The following is a 16,734-nucleotide window of genomic DNA, read 5'->3' on the forward strand; positions in this document are numbered from 1 at the left end:
TTGCCAGAAAACTGAGGCAAGGGACTGTTGGATGAGCAGATAAGTGCCTTTACACTGACCTTCTGGATCCAGAATACCTGCCTGGCCAACACCCACCCCGATTGAACACCAACCCCTGACCCTTCCGATCTCCCCTGGATCCTCCTCCCCCACCAGGAGGCCTCTGACCTCCTTCACAAGACCTCCAACCTTCCACCCCTGCCAGGCCCCTGATTCCCCCATGAAGTCTCCAATCTACCCCACTGACTAAGACCTCTGATGTCCCTCACTTCCCCTTACCGAGGCCTCTGACCAGTGACCACCCTACCATGAGGCCTCTGATCTCCCGCTGAGAACTCTGACCTCTGACCTCCCCTGCCAGGCCCTGGACCACCAAGGTCGCTGACCACCCCATTCAGGCCTCCGATCTCTCCCCTGAGGCATCCAACGACCCCCTCTCCCGACATAGGCTTCTATCTTCCCCCACCATGAGGCTTCCAATTTCCCCTCCCTCGTGACTTCTGATGGTGCCCCCACCCTGGGATCCGACCCCAACCCCACCCTCCCCACCTGGGACTCCAGGGCTGGAACTTCCTCCCCTGACAATCCTGGGATCGGGCCCCACCCTGGGACCTGGGAATTAGATTCCCCCCGCTGGGAGCTCAGGACAGAACCTCCCCCAAACCTCCCAGATCAACCATTTACCCCAACCCCCCCCCTCGGATCAAATATTTCCCCACCCCACCCACCATCGGGGCGTGGGCCTACTACATCCTGCGGCCTCCTCTGGACAGCTCCCCATCTGACTAGAAGCCAAGCTGGTCAATCAGGCTTGATCAATCTGGCTTCTGGAAGGGGAAGCTGTTGGGGACAACATCCGCAAGCTGTGGTCCACAGTGTACAGGGGAACCCCCACTTCTGAGTTCCCTGTGCTCTACCAGTCCCACCACTCCCAGTTGGTCAAGTAAGTTTAAACTCTCGCCCATGTGTCTACTTGACATTGTTTTACAAGAAAAATCATGCTTTTATTCATGGTCTTTGGCAGTTGCTAGCATCAACTCTTCAGATAATTTGACGAAATAGGACTGAAGCCAATAAGAGGAAGATGAACATAAACTATCAGACTTCAGGCAGAACAAATTAAAATGAACGAATGATCAATTCCAGTTTGTATGTATGTATGTATTGTTTGTCCCCGACAACATATATATAAAAAAGCTGCTAAAACACAGCTTCTAAAAGACATGCAATTTTCCTCATAAATTACTAGCTGGGGTGTGGCTGGGTGTTGTCTTATGTAGCGATTTACTTTTTTCTATGCTATGTTTTGAGATTCTCTGGTATAAATACATTTTGTGGATTAATTCTTGTCATTTTACTTGTGGAATCGCCAACACTTCAATGCGAACATGCTTTTTACTAACTTAAGCTAATCAAAGTACTCTGAGGAGGTCTTCAGCACTCATATCCCTCTTTAGGAATTTCTAAATGACCACAGTTGCTAGCTATGATTTGCTGAACTGCAACAAAAGTGACAGAATGTTGGATATACCTGCTGGACAGGTTTTGCCATCTCCAGATCATGCTGCATTTTCAATCTAACTACCAATCTTCATATATCATATTTAGAACTGCTTTTTGGTGGCTGTGACAGCTTTTTTGAAGCTTTAGGTCATTTCTCCTTTGTTTTTTGGATTGGCATGTATTGATAATACAGGGTCCTGGGCAAAAAATGCAGCACTGCGAGTGCATCTGAACACATTGTTCATTTATTTCCTCATTTGAAAGCTGTCTCAAATCTGGTATACAGAAAAGGGAAACGAGTACTCAAAACAAGAAATGATACAGCTCCATCAGAGAAGAAGAATTGGTAATGGTCTGGATTTTTTTTTATTTGTTCAGGGGTTGTGGGCATTGCTGGCAAGGCTAGCATTTATTGCCCAACCCTAATTGCTCTTGAGAAGGTGGTGGTGAGCTGCCTTCTTTAACCGCTGCAGTCCTTGGGGTGCAGGTATATCCACAATGCTGTTAGGAAGGGAGTTCCAGGATATTGACCCAGCGACAGTGAAGGAACGGCAATATAGTTCCAAGTCAGGATGGTGTGTGGCTTGGAGGGGAACTTGCAGGTGGTGGTGTTCCAATGCATCTGTTGCCCTTGTCCTTCAGGTGGTAGAGGTCACGGGTTTGGAAGGTGCTGTCGAAGTAGCCTTGGTGAGTTGTTGCAATGCATCTTGTAGATGGTACACACTGCTGCTACTGTGCGTCTGTAGAGTGAATGTTGAAGGTGGTGGATGGGGTGCCAATGAAGCAGGCTGCTTTGTCCTGGATGGTGTCAAGCTTCTTGAGTGTTGCTGGAGCTGCACCCATCCAGGCAAGTGGAGAGTATTCCATCACAGTCCTGACTTGTGCCTTGTAGATGGTGGACAGGCATTGGGGAGACAGGAGGTGAGTTGCTCGCCACCGAATTCCCAGCTTCTAACCTGCTTTTGAAGCCACAGCATTTATATGGCTGGTCCAGTTCAGTTTCTGGTCAATGGTAACCCCTAGGATGTTGATAGTGGGGGATCGTAATGCCATTGAGTGTCAAGGGGAGATGGTTAGATTCTCTCTTGTTGGAGATGGTCATTGTCTGGCACTTGTGTGGGGCAGGAATTTAGATTAGATTAGAGATACAGCACTGAAACAGGCCCTTCGGCCCACCGAGTCTGTGCCGACCATCAACCACCCATTTATACTAATCCTACACTAATCCCATATTCCTACCAAACATCCCCACCTGTCCCTATATTTCCCTACCACCTACCTATACTAGTGACAATTTATAATGGCCAATTTACCTACCAACCTGCAAGTCTTTTGGCTTGTGGGAGGAAACCGGAGCACCCGGAGAAAACCCACGCAGACACAGGGAGAACTTGCAAACTCCACACAGGCAGTACCCAGAATCGAACCCGGGTCCCTGGAGCTGTGAGGCTGCAGTGCTAACCACTGTGCCACTGTGCCGCCCCAATGTTACTTGCCACTTATCAGTCCAAGCCTGGAAGTTGTCCACGTCTTTCTGCATATGGACATGGGCTACTTCAGTATTTGAGGAGTTGTGAATGGTGTTGAACATTGTGCAATCATCAGCGAACATCCCCACTTCTGACCTTATGATGGAGGGAAGGTCATTGATGAAGCAGCTGAAGATGGTTGGGCCTAGGACACTACCTTGAGGAACTCCTGCAGTGATGTTCTGGGACTGAGATGATTGACCTCTAACAACCACAACCATCTTCCTTTGCGCTAGGTATAACTCCAACCACTGGAGAAGTTTTTCCCTGATTCCCATTGACTCCAGTTTTGCTAGGGCTCCTTGATGCCATACTCAGTCAAATGCTGCCTTGATGTCAAGGGCAGTCACTCTCACTTCATCTCTGGAGTTCAGCTCTTTTGTCCATGTCTGGACCAAGGCTGTAATGAGGTCAGGAGCTGAGTGGCCCTGGAGAAACCCAAACTGAGCGTCAGTGAACAGGTTATTGCTAAGCAAGTGTCGCCTGATAGCACTATTGACAACCCTTCCATCACTTTGGTGATGATCAAGAGTAAACTGATGGGGCGGTAATTGACTGGGTTGGATTGGTCCTACTTTTTGTATACAGGACATACCTGGGCAGTTTTCCCCATTGCTGGGTTGATGCCAGTGTTGTAGGTGTACTGGAAGAGCTTGGCTAGGGACGCAACTAGTTCTGTAGCAATGTCTTCAGTACTATTGCTGGAATGTTGTCAGGTCCTATAGCCTTTGCAGTATCCAGTGTCTTCAGCCGTTTCTTAATACCATGTGGAGTGAATCGGATTGGCTGAAGACTGGCATCTGTGATGCTGCGGACCTCAGGGGGAGGCCAAAATGGATCAACCACTCGGCACTTCTGGCTGAAAATGGCTGTGAATGCTTCAGCCTTATCTTTTGCACTGAGGTGCTGGGCTCCCCCATCATAGAGGATGGGGATATTTATAGAGCCTCTTCCTTCTGTTATTTGTTTAATTGTCCACTCCCACTCATGACTGGATGTGGCAGAACTACAGAGCTTAGATCTTATCCGTTGGTTGTGGGATCGCTTAGCCTTGTCTATTGCATGCTGCTTCTGCTGTTTGGTATGCAAGTAGTCCTGTTTTGCAGCTTTACCAGGCTGACACCTCATTTTGAGATATGCCTGGTGCTGCTCCTGCCCTTCTGCACTCTTCATTGAACCAGGGTTGATCCCCGGCTTGATGGTAATGGTAGAGTGGGGGAGATGCCGGGCCATGAGGTTACAGATTGTGGTTGAATACAATTCTGCTGCTGATGGCCCACAGTGCCTCTTGGATGCTCAGTTTTGAGTTGCTAGATTTATTCAAAATCTATCCCATTTCACATGGTGTTGGTGCCACACAACATGATACTGTGTTCCATTATGCTGCGTCCTAATAAATGTAAAAATGAAAGCATTGAATAATATGCATTTATAATGCCATAACTTTATAAATACATCAAAAAGATTATTTTATCTTTTTCTGGATATTCTACAGCAACTCACAATCAGGCTTAGTTTTAACTGCAAATATTTTGACACTTTTTAAACTGTACAATTAGCAACACAGTGTAATGTTAGCACAAAATAAAATCATTAGTTTCAATCCAAAAATAGCACAGTTGCACAACTCATAGCATTTATTTATTTATTGATGGTGTTATGCCAGGCCCCCACCTGTCAAGAATGAGGCGCATTAATTTTGTCATGAACTTTGATTTTTAACTGTTAAACAGATCAGCCGTGGCTGGAAAAAAAACATTTACATACTAACAGACATTGAAGGTGAGAAAGCGCATTCCAGGGCCTGCTAAGGAGGATACAATCCTCAAGAGCCAGGACTGGTTAGACCAGCTGGTCACATGGCTACCTGGCTGTTCCAGGCTTTTCTTTTGAACTGGCCACAGAGAATTTGAACTGAGAGAGTTTGTTTGCTCCTGGACTGCGAAGATCTCTCCTGTTTGCTCCCATCTCTTTCTCACAAGGCTCTGAATCCACTGAAGACACATGAACCCCAAGAGAGAAAAGGTTCTTACAGCGAACAAGGTTTAACAAGAATACTGGGCCTCAAATAAAAACAAGATTTACCTACAATCAAGGACTCTACAGTAAGCTCGAAGAATCGTAACAAAAACTCTTCAGATATTGCCTCAAACTTTTCACTTTATTTCTCTTCTGCTCTTTTCTGTCTCTATTTGCATTTGTGTATTGCATATGCATGCTAGCGTGGGCAGGTCGTGTATGCGTAGGCGTCAACTGAATTAGAGTTTAAGTTCAAGTTTAATAAATTTCGACTTTTCTTCTTTAAACCTAAGAAAGCCTGTTTGTGCTGCTTTCTTTGCCTTATAATTGGAAAGCGGTGAACAAAGATTCACCAAGGGGGAGCTAAAAACATGGTGTGTTTAACATTAAACTCTGTTACAGTAAGACCAAGTGAAGGCTGAAAGGGACCCCTAGACACCTTTCTCACCTGGTCATAACAGTGGCATGTGGCAGTATTTTGGTTGTCACACACAAGGCAGCACCATAGTGGTTTTGTACAATATTTATACAAAGGCAATGTGATAATAGAAGAATTTGGATGTGCATTTTTAAAATATACAGCAACAACGGGCCAGATTGTGCTGTTCGTTGGACATGCACTTGCCCATAGACTTTCTATGGGTTTTTGCACTGGAAGTTCCTGTCAGCAAATTATCAAAAAAGAAAAGCGCACTCTACAGGCAATCTGGAACCTGTGTGAACAGGGCAGCCACTGTATATCACATTAACCAATCATATTGAAGAATCATTAATGAGCAGCGCCGAGTCTGAACCAAAAATGTCAGAATATTGAATTCAAAGTCAAATTCAGGTATGGAAAGCAAAATAAAGAGAATGAAAGAAAGATGGGATTAAAGGAGAGGGAGATAAAAGAGGCAGAAAAAACATTTTACGAAAAGATTAATTTTTTTAACTTTTTAAACAATAGTTAAAACCTGAAGGTATGAGATTCTACACTTATAAAAGTTAATTTTCAGTGCCAGAGAGGTGATTTAGCAATAATTAAGACATACTGCACAGTTAAAAGGGTACTTACATTGGAATGGACAAGTCGTAACTAATTCTGGTGAGTTTAGCTCATATATAGCAGGTAAGTAAAGAAATTTCTTACTGTTCAATGTATTTGAATGAGGAGTTTCTTGGTGAGATAACGTGCAGCTTTTGGAGGAGCAGGGCATCTTGGACAGCAACTTACTGATTTTTGTGTTTAACTGCACATGTGTAGTCACCAGAAGCTGCTGTCCAATTTCCATGTAAATAAAAGTCAGTGACATTAGCCTCACTGCTATTTCTACCACACAATTCAGCCCAATATTCATTTTGAAGCCTTTTTTAATTTGTTGGTAACTTCAAACAAAAGTTTTCCGCATTTCACAGATGTTTAATACAGAGGACTGAAATTGGCTATGATGTAGTCTTCCAGTTGTAGCTTCAGTGTACTAAATGATGGCCTTTGAGATGGAACTTCATTCCAGCATTCTCTCATAATGTTGTAGATGGCTTGTGGACAGTCATTCGGACATGGCATCCTGTAGCCTTGGACCAATTCTGATATGACCATTCTATTTGACATTCCTGCAATTTCAGAAAATTTCTGTCTAGGCTGAAGTAAAAATTGCCAGTCAATAAAATGATATATTGTATATTAATACACTTACCGGTATATGGTACCTTCCCATATGTAGTGATCTCAAACAGAACAATACCAAAGGACCACACATCAGATTTTGTTGAAACCTGATTTGTAATTGCTACTTCCGGAGCAGTCCACTTAATAGGTAGTTGATCATGAGTTATTTTGGCAGCAGTGACATCCTATTGTGAGAAGAATGCAGCTATAATACGTTTCTGTTAATTACATAATCAAACTTGCATATTTTTATAACCTACCTAGGCTCATAAGATGAATTAAAATTTACTATTGATGATGAGTGAACAAATGCTTAATGCATTTGTAAGACATCCACTATTTCAATGTCGCTTCAGCCCATTTATTTTAAATGGTCAGAAAGTCATGTGCTTCAAGCACCCCAAGTTCTAATATGCACTGGCAGGAGGTGAGCTCTGAGGTGGAAGTGTGACTTTGGGTTTGCATCTTAAAAACTATCCTCTGTTTGTCACCATTGCTGTTCAATTGGAAGTCTTATTCAGAGAGAACATAAGAGCACAAAAATGGGAGCAGGAGTAGGCCTTATGGCCTCTTGAGCCTGCTTTGTCATTCAATAAGATCATGGCAAATCTTCTACCTCAACTCCATTTTCCAGACCTATTCCCATGTCCCTAAATTCCCTTAAAGTCTAAAAATCTATTGATTTCAGTCTTGAATATACTCAATGATTGAGCATCTACAGCCGTCTTGGGAAGAAAATTTCAAAGTTTCGCAACCCTCTAAGTGAAGGAATTTCTTCTCACCTCAGTCCTAAATGGCTGACTCCTTATCTTGAGACTATGACCCCTAGTTCTAGGCTCTGCAGCCAGGGGAAACAGTCACACAGCATAGAGGTCAAAATGGTAGTTGGTGTAAAGGAAAGATTCACACAGGTGCTTTGTAAGGTGCACCCCTGAGGTTGGGAGATATGGCACATTCTTACAATAATGTACAGCAAGCTTAACTTTGTCATTGGCTATGCTGTAATCAAACTGGGAGCATTTGGGGGGCCAAGAATTGAAAAATATTCTGTTTCCTAACTTATGAGAACATAAAAATAAAGGAAAACTAATTTAAAAATGTGATATTGAAGCATGAAAAGCAGAAAATTATAAACTAATTTGCACCCCCACACCACCTGCCCCTACCCACTGCCAATTGAAATAAAATGTAGCACTGAATTATAAGGTTCGAATGCAGTTTTGACTATGAGTTAAGTCATTCACACAATGGGGCAGCAGAATAGTGGTATGGTTACTGGACGCAGAATCCAGAGGCCCAGACTAATGCTCCAGAGACATGAGTTCAAATCCCATCATGGCAGTTGGGGGAATGTAAACTCATTTAATTAATAAATTTGGGGCAAATTGCTAATCTCATTAATAATGATCATGCAACTACCAGATTGTTGTAAAAACCCACTGGTTCACTGATGTCCTGCATGGGAGGAAATCTGCTATCTGGCCTACACGTGACTCCAGACCCACAGCAATGTGGTTGACTCTCAACTATCCTCTTAAATGGCCTAGCAAGCCACTCAGTTGTATCAAACCAGTACAGAAAAAAACACATGGACTACAACGGTTCAAGAAGGCAGCTAACCACCACCTTCTCAAAGGCAATTATGGATGGACAATAAATACTGGCCATGCCAGCAACATTCACATCCCAAGAACATATAAAAAAGAAAAGAAACACTAGAAACTGACAGTGAGTAAATAAATGAGCTTAAAGCATCACCAAATTCTTCCTCATTTTTTTACACAGATATGTTCTGTGCCTACCTTTAGTAATTTAGTAAGTCCAAAGTCTGAAATTTTGCAAGTGATGTTGTCTCCCACAAGAATATTTCTTGCTGCTAAATCCAGATGAATGTAGTGGTTGGATTCAAGGTATGACATTCCAGCAGCAATCTGAACTGCCATGTCTATTAATTGTGCAACCGTAAAATAGCCTTGAGATCCTGAAAAAAGATGCACATAACCATCAACCCTACCACACAAAGTATGTGAACACATTCTCAAAACACAATAGCTGTTTGTCAGAATGATCTGAAAATCTGATTGTCGTTAAAGTATTCCAGATACTCACTCCTTAAAAATTTCAAGAGATCTCCGTGTTTCATCAATTCAGTGACAATGAAGAAAGGTTGCTTTCTGGTGCATACAGCATACAGAGGGATTAGATTCTGGTGCTGGAAGTTCTTCATAATTTGTGCTTCTTTCAGAAAATTACTGGAATCTGTAGTATCTGTAAATACATAAATACAGTTTGATTCAACAGAGAAATTTCCAAATACAGGTGAAACACTGCAGCTCAAGGTAATGGTCCATCTACCCAATTGAGTAAAAACAAGAAATGCTGGAACCACTCAGCAGGTCTGGCAGCATCTGTGGAAAGAGAAGCAGAGTTAACGTTTCGGGTCAGTGACCCTTCTTCGGACCCTTCCTGCTGAGTGGTTCCAGCATTTCTTGTTTTTATTTCAGATTTCCAGCATCCGCAGTATTTTGCTTTTACCCAATTGAGTAGTCCTCCTTAGAAAACTACAGGAGCAGCCAGATAGCACAGGAGAAAAAGTGCTGACAACAGTGACAGGGCCATCTCATGGCCTTGCAGAAAGTGGGTGAGGGGGGTAGGGGGTGCTGGGAGGTGCTGGTGTGCTACAAAGTCCCCATTAAGAAGCAGTAATGCGCCTCTATACTTGCCCCTTGCACTGAAATGATACACGGAAAGAGCACCAGTTTATATGACATACAACCAATACTTTCATCAATGTCAAGCAATGAGGAGCTCAGCATTCAAGGAGAAACACAGAAATCAAGTAGGAAAATAAACTAGTTGCACCTTTTTTGACATGTAGTGAATACATTTATTGTCAAAGAGGACTTATGATTGTTGTGGGTGGTGGGTTACAAGCTGTGGTGATAATACATCAGAGTGGATGGGGGTACTAAGTCCAGGGCTTAGTATTGAAACTACTGCTTTTTCTAATTAGCATCAATGACCTGAAAGTGGTAGCACAGTGCTATTTGGTCAAATTTGCAGATGATAACAGAATGGGCGAGGCAATGGAATTGCAGGAGGAAGCTTAGAAATTATAGGTTGCGAAATTCGGCTCTGTAGCATCTGATTTTTCAAAGCTAGGAGTCTGCAACAGCGTGCACACTTCTGACGCTAGCAGTGCCAGATGCTATTTTGGCGAGGGCGTTAGCATGTATGCAGGGAGCATTTGCCGGATGTATGCAGCGTAGGCAGATCGCGAAGTCAGTCAGCATGTAACACGGATTTGACACCAGCGGTGCTTTTTTGAAGATCAACGCTCCAGCCAATGCCCTCTTATAACCTCGCACAGATGAACACACATTCAACAACAGGAAGAAAGCCCCATATGTGCTGTTTAAAGGGATTATCAACTACTTCCAGATTCACTGCTGATTGATTTCTGCAGCTCTTGTTGTGATTGTACAAGTTCTAGTGGTTTCTAGAATTGTTTAAAGTTGCTAAAGTCTACATGGAGTGGTTTGCCACATGTTCCAGGACTTGGTCCTGACTTCAAGGTTTCTCCGCAACAAACTTGTGCCCAGACATGGGTGAGGTAGTATGAGTCCTTCTTAGTTTACAGCATGACAGGGAGAATAAGCAGAGGTGACACAGAGCAGGACAAGCTTCTGGAAGAGGGAGGAGGAGGGAAAGATGGACTCTCAGCAGGAGGCTATATCTGCCAAGGGTGTTAATGGAGCAACTCTCTTACCTGAACCTCAACGAGGAAAAATGTGTCAGACATCTCCACTTCACTAAGAATGTCTTCACTGAAATCTGTTACCTGCTGCAGCCACAACTACAGCCTCACAATAGGGCGAGCATGGCATTCATTGCCAGTGGTGATGAACATTTATGTGTTTGGCTCCTTCCAGGCTGTAGCAGACAATATTAGTAACATTTCCCAATTTGCCGTCCAATGTTGCATAAGGCAATGGTTCTCAACATTTTTTGGTTGACAGAACCCTTTTTAAAAGGAGTAATAATCACGGACCCCACCCCACCCCATCTAAATTATAATACAATATAATTCTCATAATACATGTACAAGCTTTTATTTTGTCACCCATTCTTTGAGTTAAGTACCTCAATATTTATAAAACCCCCCTCTCTTGATCACGGCTGAACTCACCATAACAGCAGAATACATTTCATTCTCTGTTGCCAGAGAAAAGCAGGTGGAGTGAGCATGGGGTTTTGTAAGGATTGCAGACTTCCTCACTGTACAGGATGCCATTGACTGCATGCACGTCACTCTGTGTGCACTACATGTCAACTCTGAGATGTATCGCAACCAAAAGGGATTCCACTTCCTCAATGTCCAGATGGTGTGTGACTATACACAGTGTGTCATGCAGTTCAATGCTGAGTAAGATGAAGCTGAAAAATACTTAGGAATCTTAGTAGACTTCACGTACACGGGTTTGAAATTCTGATAGGACAAATCCTATGGCAAAAGAATGGTGGAGCAAATGTAAAGTCTGCCTGAGGTTGGTTGGCATCCTTCCATCTATGAAAGATGATGGACATGCAGCGAACAATCCATTTAGGTGGGGTGTCTTCTCTTGGTGCACCTTTGTTGGTGGCTGTGATGGCCAATCCTTAAGAGGCAGGTTCTGCATCAAGTGCTGCACATGAAGCTGCCAGGTGACGCTGTGAGTTGTTGTTTTTGATGTTGGCACCTTTTGCCAAGCTGCTGTAGCAACTGGTAGTGCATGCCAGTCCACAGGATGTGTTGCCATTTCCCTCTTTCACCAGTTGGTGACTCCCAGGTGCGATAGTCAACATTTAGTGCCTTCATGTCACACTTGTAGACATCCTTGAAGCGGAGCTTTGGGTGCCCCACTGGTTGTCTGGCCCCGACTACTTCACCATACAGAAGGTCCTTGGGTACACGACCGTCTTCCATCCTGTGAACGTGTCCAATCCACCAAAGCCGCCTTTGTTTGATTAGTGCCAACACACTTGAAAGTTCTGCCTTTGAGAGGACTGCCACATTTGTCATTTTGTCCTGCCAGGATACACCCATAATGTGCCACAGACAGTGAAGATGGAAACTTTTGAGCCTGATTTGAGGTGAAGGGATTATTTCTCATCCTAAGCTACAGAGATACTGGGATGAATTTTAATCGCGCAGGGGCTCATTTACATAGAGAGAGTGGAGCGGCTGCCCCCTATGACATAGGGAGTTCCTCTGGGAACTCTGGGAGTTCCGAAGGCACGCAAAGGACGAAGGGCGGCCATAGAATTGGTGTGGGATGGCCGCTGCCTGCAAGTAAGTTCATTTACATTTCTTTACTGTTAATTTGCATATCCAGAGGAAGAACCCGCCGCCAAGCGGCGGGGGAGGCAACACCAAGGTTTCCCCGCCGCCGGTAATATGCGCGGGCCCTTTTTGACACCGCAGGTCAAGGCACACCTCTCCCCACAGAATTGTACCCCCCTCCCCCGTGGCATCAAGGGGCTGGTAAAATTCAGCCCACTGTTGTTTTCTTGTTTGGCGCAGGCAGCCTGCATCTGCAAAGGACAGTAGTGACACTTATCCCCAATGGAGAATCTAAAAGATTGCACTAGTGGAAGGAAGACCAGCAAAAATACTTATCTTGGCACCTTCTGCTCCAAATGGAGCAAGTGGGTCATTTGAAGTATTTCATCAAATCCACCTGCTGGAAATTTTCAATAAATTTTGTTACCCCACCAGAAAATTACTCACTAAAATATGAGCAGAATCTCAGTGGTACCAGGTTCTGACTCATGCTCTGCCTCCTGTCTGAAAGATTTCCACCTTGGCTATAATCAGAATTTTGGGGCCAACACATACAACCAATGCAGAGGAGCAAAGAACAAAGGCTAATCGAACATTGAATGACGAGTGAGAAAGAGGACCTGGGAGTGGAAGAGAGCTGTTGCTCCATGGAGGTTGGACAAACTACTTCCTTTGAATACAAAACTCAGAAACAAGGACATCAGGAGTCCAATCTTCAGAAGGACTATGATTGGGGAATATCAATTTCACACGGAGGCAGTGGAAACTGTGTTCACACATAAGGTTGACCACCTACATCCACATCTGGGATAGCTGCTTCCCTGAGAGAGCATCAGCTTAGGACTGTAAGGTGCCAGGGAACAATCCAGCCACCCACTGCAGAACTTTATCTTACTCAGGAACCACCTTGTACAGGTTGATTAGGAGTTCAAACCAGTTAATGGTACAAATGCTGGACATGTTTCAAGACAAAGTTTTATTTGGCAGAATATATTTTGTGGGTGAATGTTCTTATGAAAAGAATGTGCTTGAGCACATAGAGGGCTGTGTATGCTTGCAACTATTAGGAATAGGAGAATTGCAGTGGAATTACAGAGCACAATTTTACTGGCCCCATGGAGGTGAGAATGAAGGCAGTAAAATGGTGTGGGGCTCTGGGAGGGGTGATGGTGGGGGGGTGGTGTGGGGGGGGAAGGGGGGTGTGCATTGGCTATGGGGGGAGTAGGCTCCATTGGTCAATTTTATCAGATGTGGGCAGCGGGACTGATCATTGGCTGACAGGTCAGTGATGGGCGGGTAAGTAAGCTTGTTAAACAGCCAATTGTCAAGTATTTTCCGACCATTTTCAGATGATGCATGGTTTCACAGAGACGTATACTCAAATGAGGTGAGATCTCAGCAGCAGCTGTGTTATGGAGGGAACTGGCAGCCATATTGTGAAGCTGTCTGCAGGCTGCGTGTTGAAGAAGCGACATTATCAAGTTTAGAGCACTGCAGAGGGTGGGGTCAAAGTGAGGTGCTGTTGTGGAAGGGCGTCTCTCAGTTCCATAGCAGTCGCTGGAGGTAGGGCAAGTTTCTTGAGAAGTTCATTGCAGTGGAGGCTTCCTCTGGCTATGGAGTCAATGCTTTCAGACTCTGATCCCCCCAGTGAGGAGAGTGGCAGAGTGATGGGGATGGAGCCACATAGAGTGGCTGTGCAGTGGCCAAGGGAGCTTCAGGGGCCTGAGGAAGCCATTGGACATTAAGGAGGAGAGCGCATGGAAGCTAAAGGGCACCCTCATGTTCGCAGAAGGATCTACCCACCTCAAAGGCTGTATTGTCAGAGGCTTAGCTTCATCAAAATGTCTGAGCACAATGTTTATTTAGACTGTGTCTCTCCAGGGAGGTGGTGGCAGAGCTGTGTGGTATGCTGGAGCAGGAGTTGATGCCATACGGGAGTGACAAGCACCCAATGCCTGTAGCCTTAAAGATAATGTTGACACTCAATTTTTTTGTCAGTGGTTTGTTCCAGGGATCATCTCGCGATCTATGTAGCAAATCTCTGTCAGCGGCCCATCGCTGCACAAAGGAGGTCACAAATGTAATGCAAAGTCAGACTGGCCAGTATATCAAGTTCACAATCAATCAACCAGTCAGGCCAAGGGGGCTGTTGGCTGGATTTCCCCAGGTGTAGAGACTCATTGACCGTACTCATGTGGTCACCAAGCCTCCCTCAGAGTAGTGCCTTTGTAAACAGAAAGGTTCCACTCCCTCAACGTTCAAGTCATCCGTGACCACTGTAAGAGCATACTGCAGGTGTGTGTGAGATTTCCAGTAAGCTGTCATGACTCCCGCATCCTTAAATAGTCCCAATTGCCTCAACATTTCAGGCCATCCAAACAAGTAGGTGGCTGGATTCGAGGGAATAAGGTGTATCCACTGAAGACATGGCTTCTGACCCCTGTATGCAACAACAACAGCAACTGCTGCTATATGACTACAAGGGACACCATCAAGCAGGCCATTGGTCTTTTGAAGAAGAGGTTTAGATGGCTTAATAGATCTGGGGGAGCCCTGCAATATGCAACCTCAAGGGTTTCCCACATCATTGTCATCTGCTGTACATTGTACAACCTGGTGTTCTAGTGGACAGTAGTGCTGGAGCCAGAAGAAGATACTAAGTGGGCTGCATCCTCAGAGGAGGAAGATGAGCATGAGGTGCCTCAAAAGGTGCCCAGCTCGCAGGACAGTAACATGTGTGACAGGGAGACTAGTGAGTCTCTGATCAGCAGTTAACATGCGGACAAGTGCAAGGGGCCACCAAATCAAGAGGTTCTCTCCCTGAGGCAGCCTTGCTGAGCTTTCATCAGAGACCTTAGCATCTCTCTATACCTATCAGTTGTATATGCCAAGGCCTTCTGTCAACACAGGTGCTCATGAGGCCCTAACTTTTACATACCATCCAAATATGTGATTCCACATCTGGTCATAGAATCATAGAATGTCTCCAGCACAGAAGGAGGCCATTCAGTCCATCATACAAGTGCTGGCTCTCTGCAATAGAAACTCACCTAGTCCCACTCCCCAGCTTTTTCCTTGTATACCTGCAAATTTTTTCTCTTCAGACAATTATCCAATTCTCTTTTGAAGGCCTCGATTGAATCTGGCTCCACCACACTTTCAGGCACAGCATTCCAGATCCTAACCACTCGCTGCTTAAAAAAGATTTTGCTCACGTCGCCTCTGGTTCTGGATCCTTTGGCCAATAGGAACAGTTTCTCCCTATCTACTCTGTCCAGACCCCTCATGATTTTTGGTCACTGTCAACTTGCGTAAAAATAAAAAAATGAATCATTATACATTGAATGTCAAGACCTTTAACTCTCGTTAAACATTATAAACTTCTGTAGTTAACAAATTATTATCACCCAATGAAACCCTAAGTGCTAATCCATTCATTTACACACTTGCTTATGGTAAATTCTATGGGGTGCTCCTCCTGTACCTGGAGTTGATGTGGGGGCAGTACACTGCCTTTCTTGCTCCGGTGCATGAGATGGCCGTGTTCTGCGTCTTCTGGTTGCCTGAGCCCGACTGGGGCCCAGCATATTTGGGACCACCTGCATCTGTGAAGGGGCTGCCTCAGTCATCAGACCAGCATGCAACGTTGGTGTTACCATCGAAGGGTCCAAGGATCTGCCTTCAGCTGTGGAAGTGCTTTGAGAGGAGCCCCTATTGCCTAGAGCCTGCCCTTCCTCTGCCCTTTCAGGCTCCACATGCTTTCCTGTGGAGATGCATGGCTGGCCTATCTCACTTACCCATCGCTCCATGGAACTCATGGATGAGGTCATGCTATAGAGGTCTATGGACTTCTGCTGCATCCACTGCTCCATGTGTCTCTCTGTGAATGTTGCCACTCTCTTAATGGAGGGTGCCATGCATTCACATGGCAGAGATATTGAGCCATTCATGTTTTGGATGGACTCTTCCATCATTTGCGCATGGGACATCACTGCTTCTACAAACTCCAACAGATCTTCACACATTAGATGCAGCAGTAGAAGCCTCGCTGCTTTGCTGATGACAACCGAGGCTCGCCATCTGTGTGAAGCTAAGCTTCATTGGGTCTCTCCTCACTCCTCTGAGGCGAAGTGGCCCAAGCTGTCACTGCCTCCATTACCTCTTCCTGTCTGTCTGTGCAGTGCTCACCAGATTGTGCCATCCATTCTACACACGCAACAAAGCCCACTCCCATGAGTGTATCTGCACTGGTGGAGGGTGCTCTGGAATAAAGTGACACGGTGTCTTTAGATGGCATTGTAGCCTATTAGTAATAGGAGCCCTGCTCTGTTCCTTATCTGCTGCTGTACCTGGTGGAAATGATTTAAGTGAATCAGATGCTCCTTCAACCAAGCCCTGGTGCCTCCCCTTAATGAGGAGCTTCCAATGGCATTAAAGGCTCATGCAGGTGCCACAGGTGCCACATAGTCTAGTGAATGTTGGATGCAATCAAAACTTTACACACTCTCCAAAGCTTCCACATCCGCCTCGGCCTGAGCGACAGGCTGCCCTGCCATGACCCATCTGATCGGCATGGCCTTCTTCTCCATAAGTGTTATGAGAGTGAGGACTGGCATTCCACCTCCACTTCATGAGGTTATCCACTAAAAATGTGAGATTATCCACTTTGGTAAGAGAAATAGATGTGCAGAGTATTTCTTAAATGGTCA

At 44.9% G+C, this 16,734-nt stretch overlaps 1 protein-coding gene across 1 annotated transcript in view; it reads right to left on the bottom strand.

Annotated features, from left to right (window-relative positions):
* Window positions 1-4,525: 4,525 nt before the first annotated feature.
* LOC137369973 (tyrosine-protein kinase FRK-like) overlaps window positions 4,526-16,734 on the bottom strand; it is a 40,221-nt gene continuing 28,012 nt past the window's right edge. Inside the window, exons 5-8 of the mRNA XM_068031816.1 lie at window positions 8,812-8,970; window positions 8,505-8,683; window positions 6,731-6,887; window positions 4,526-6,647 (exon numbers count right to left, since the gene is read on the bottom strand). Of these exons, the coding sequence (XP_067887917.1) occupies window positions 6,454-6,647; window positions 6,731-6,887; window positions 8,505-8,683; window positions 8,812-8,970 (689 nt within the window). The 3' untranslated portion in view covers window positions 4,526-6,453. The remainder of the gene's footprint in view (window positions 6,648-6,730; window positions 6,888-8,504; window positions 8,684-8,811; window positions 8,971-16,734) is intronic.

The sequence above is a fragment of the Heterodontus francisci genome, chromosome 5 (genome assembly GCF_036365525.1).
Source record: "Heterodontus francisci isolate sHetFra1 chromosome 5, sHetFra1.hap1, whole genome shotgun sequence".
Taxonomy (NCBI): Eukaryota; Metazoa; Chordata; class Chondrichthyes; order Heterodontiformes; family Heterodontidae; genus Heterodontus; species Heterodontus francisci.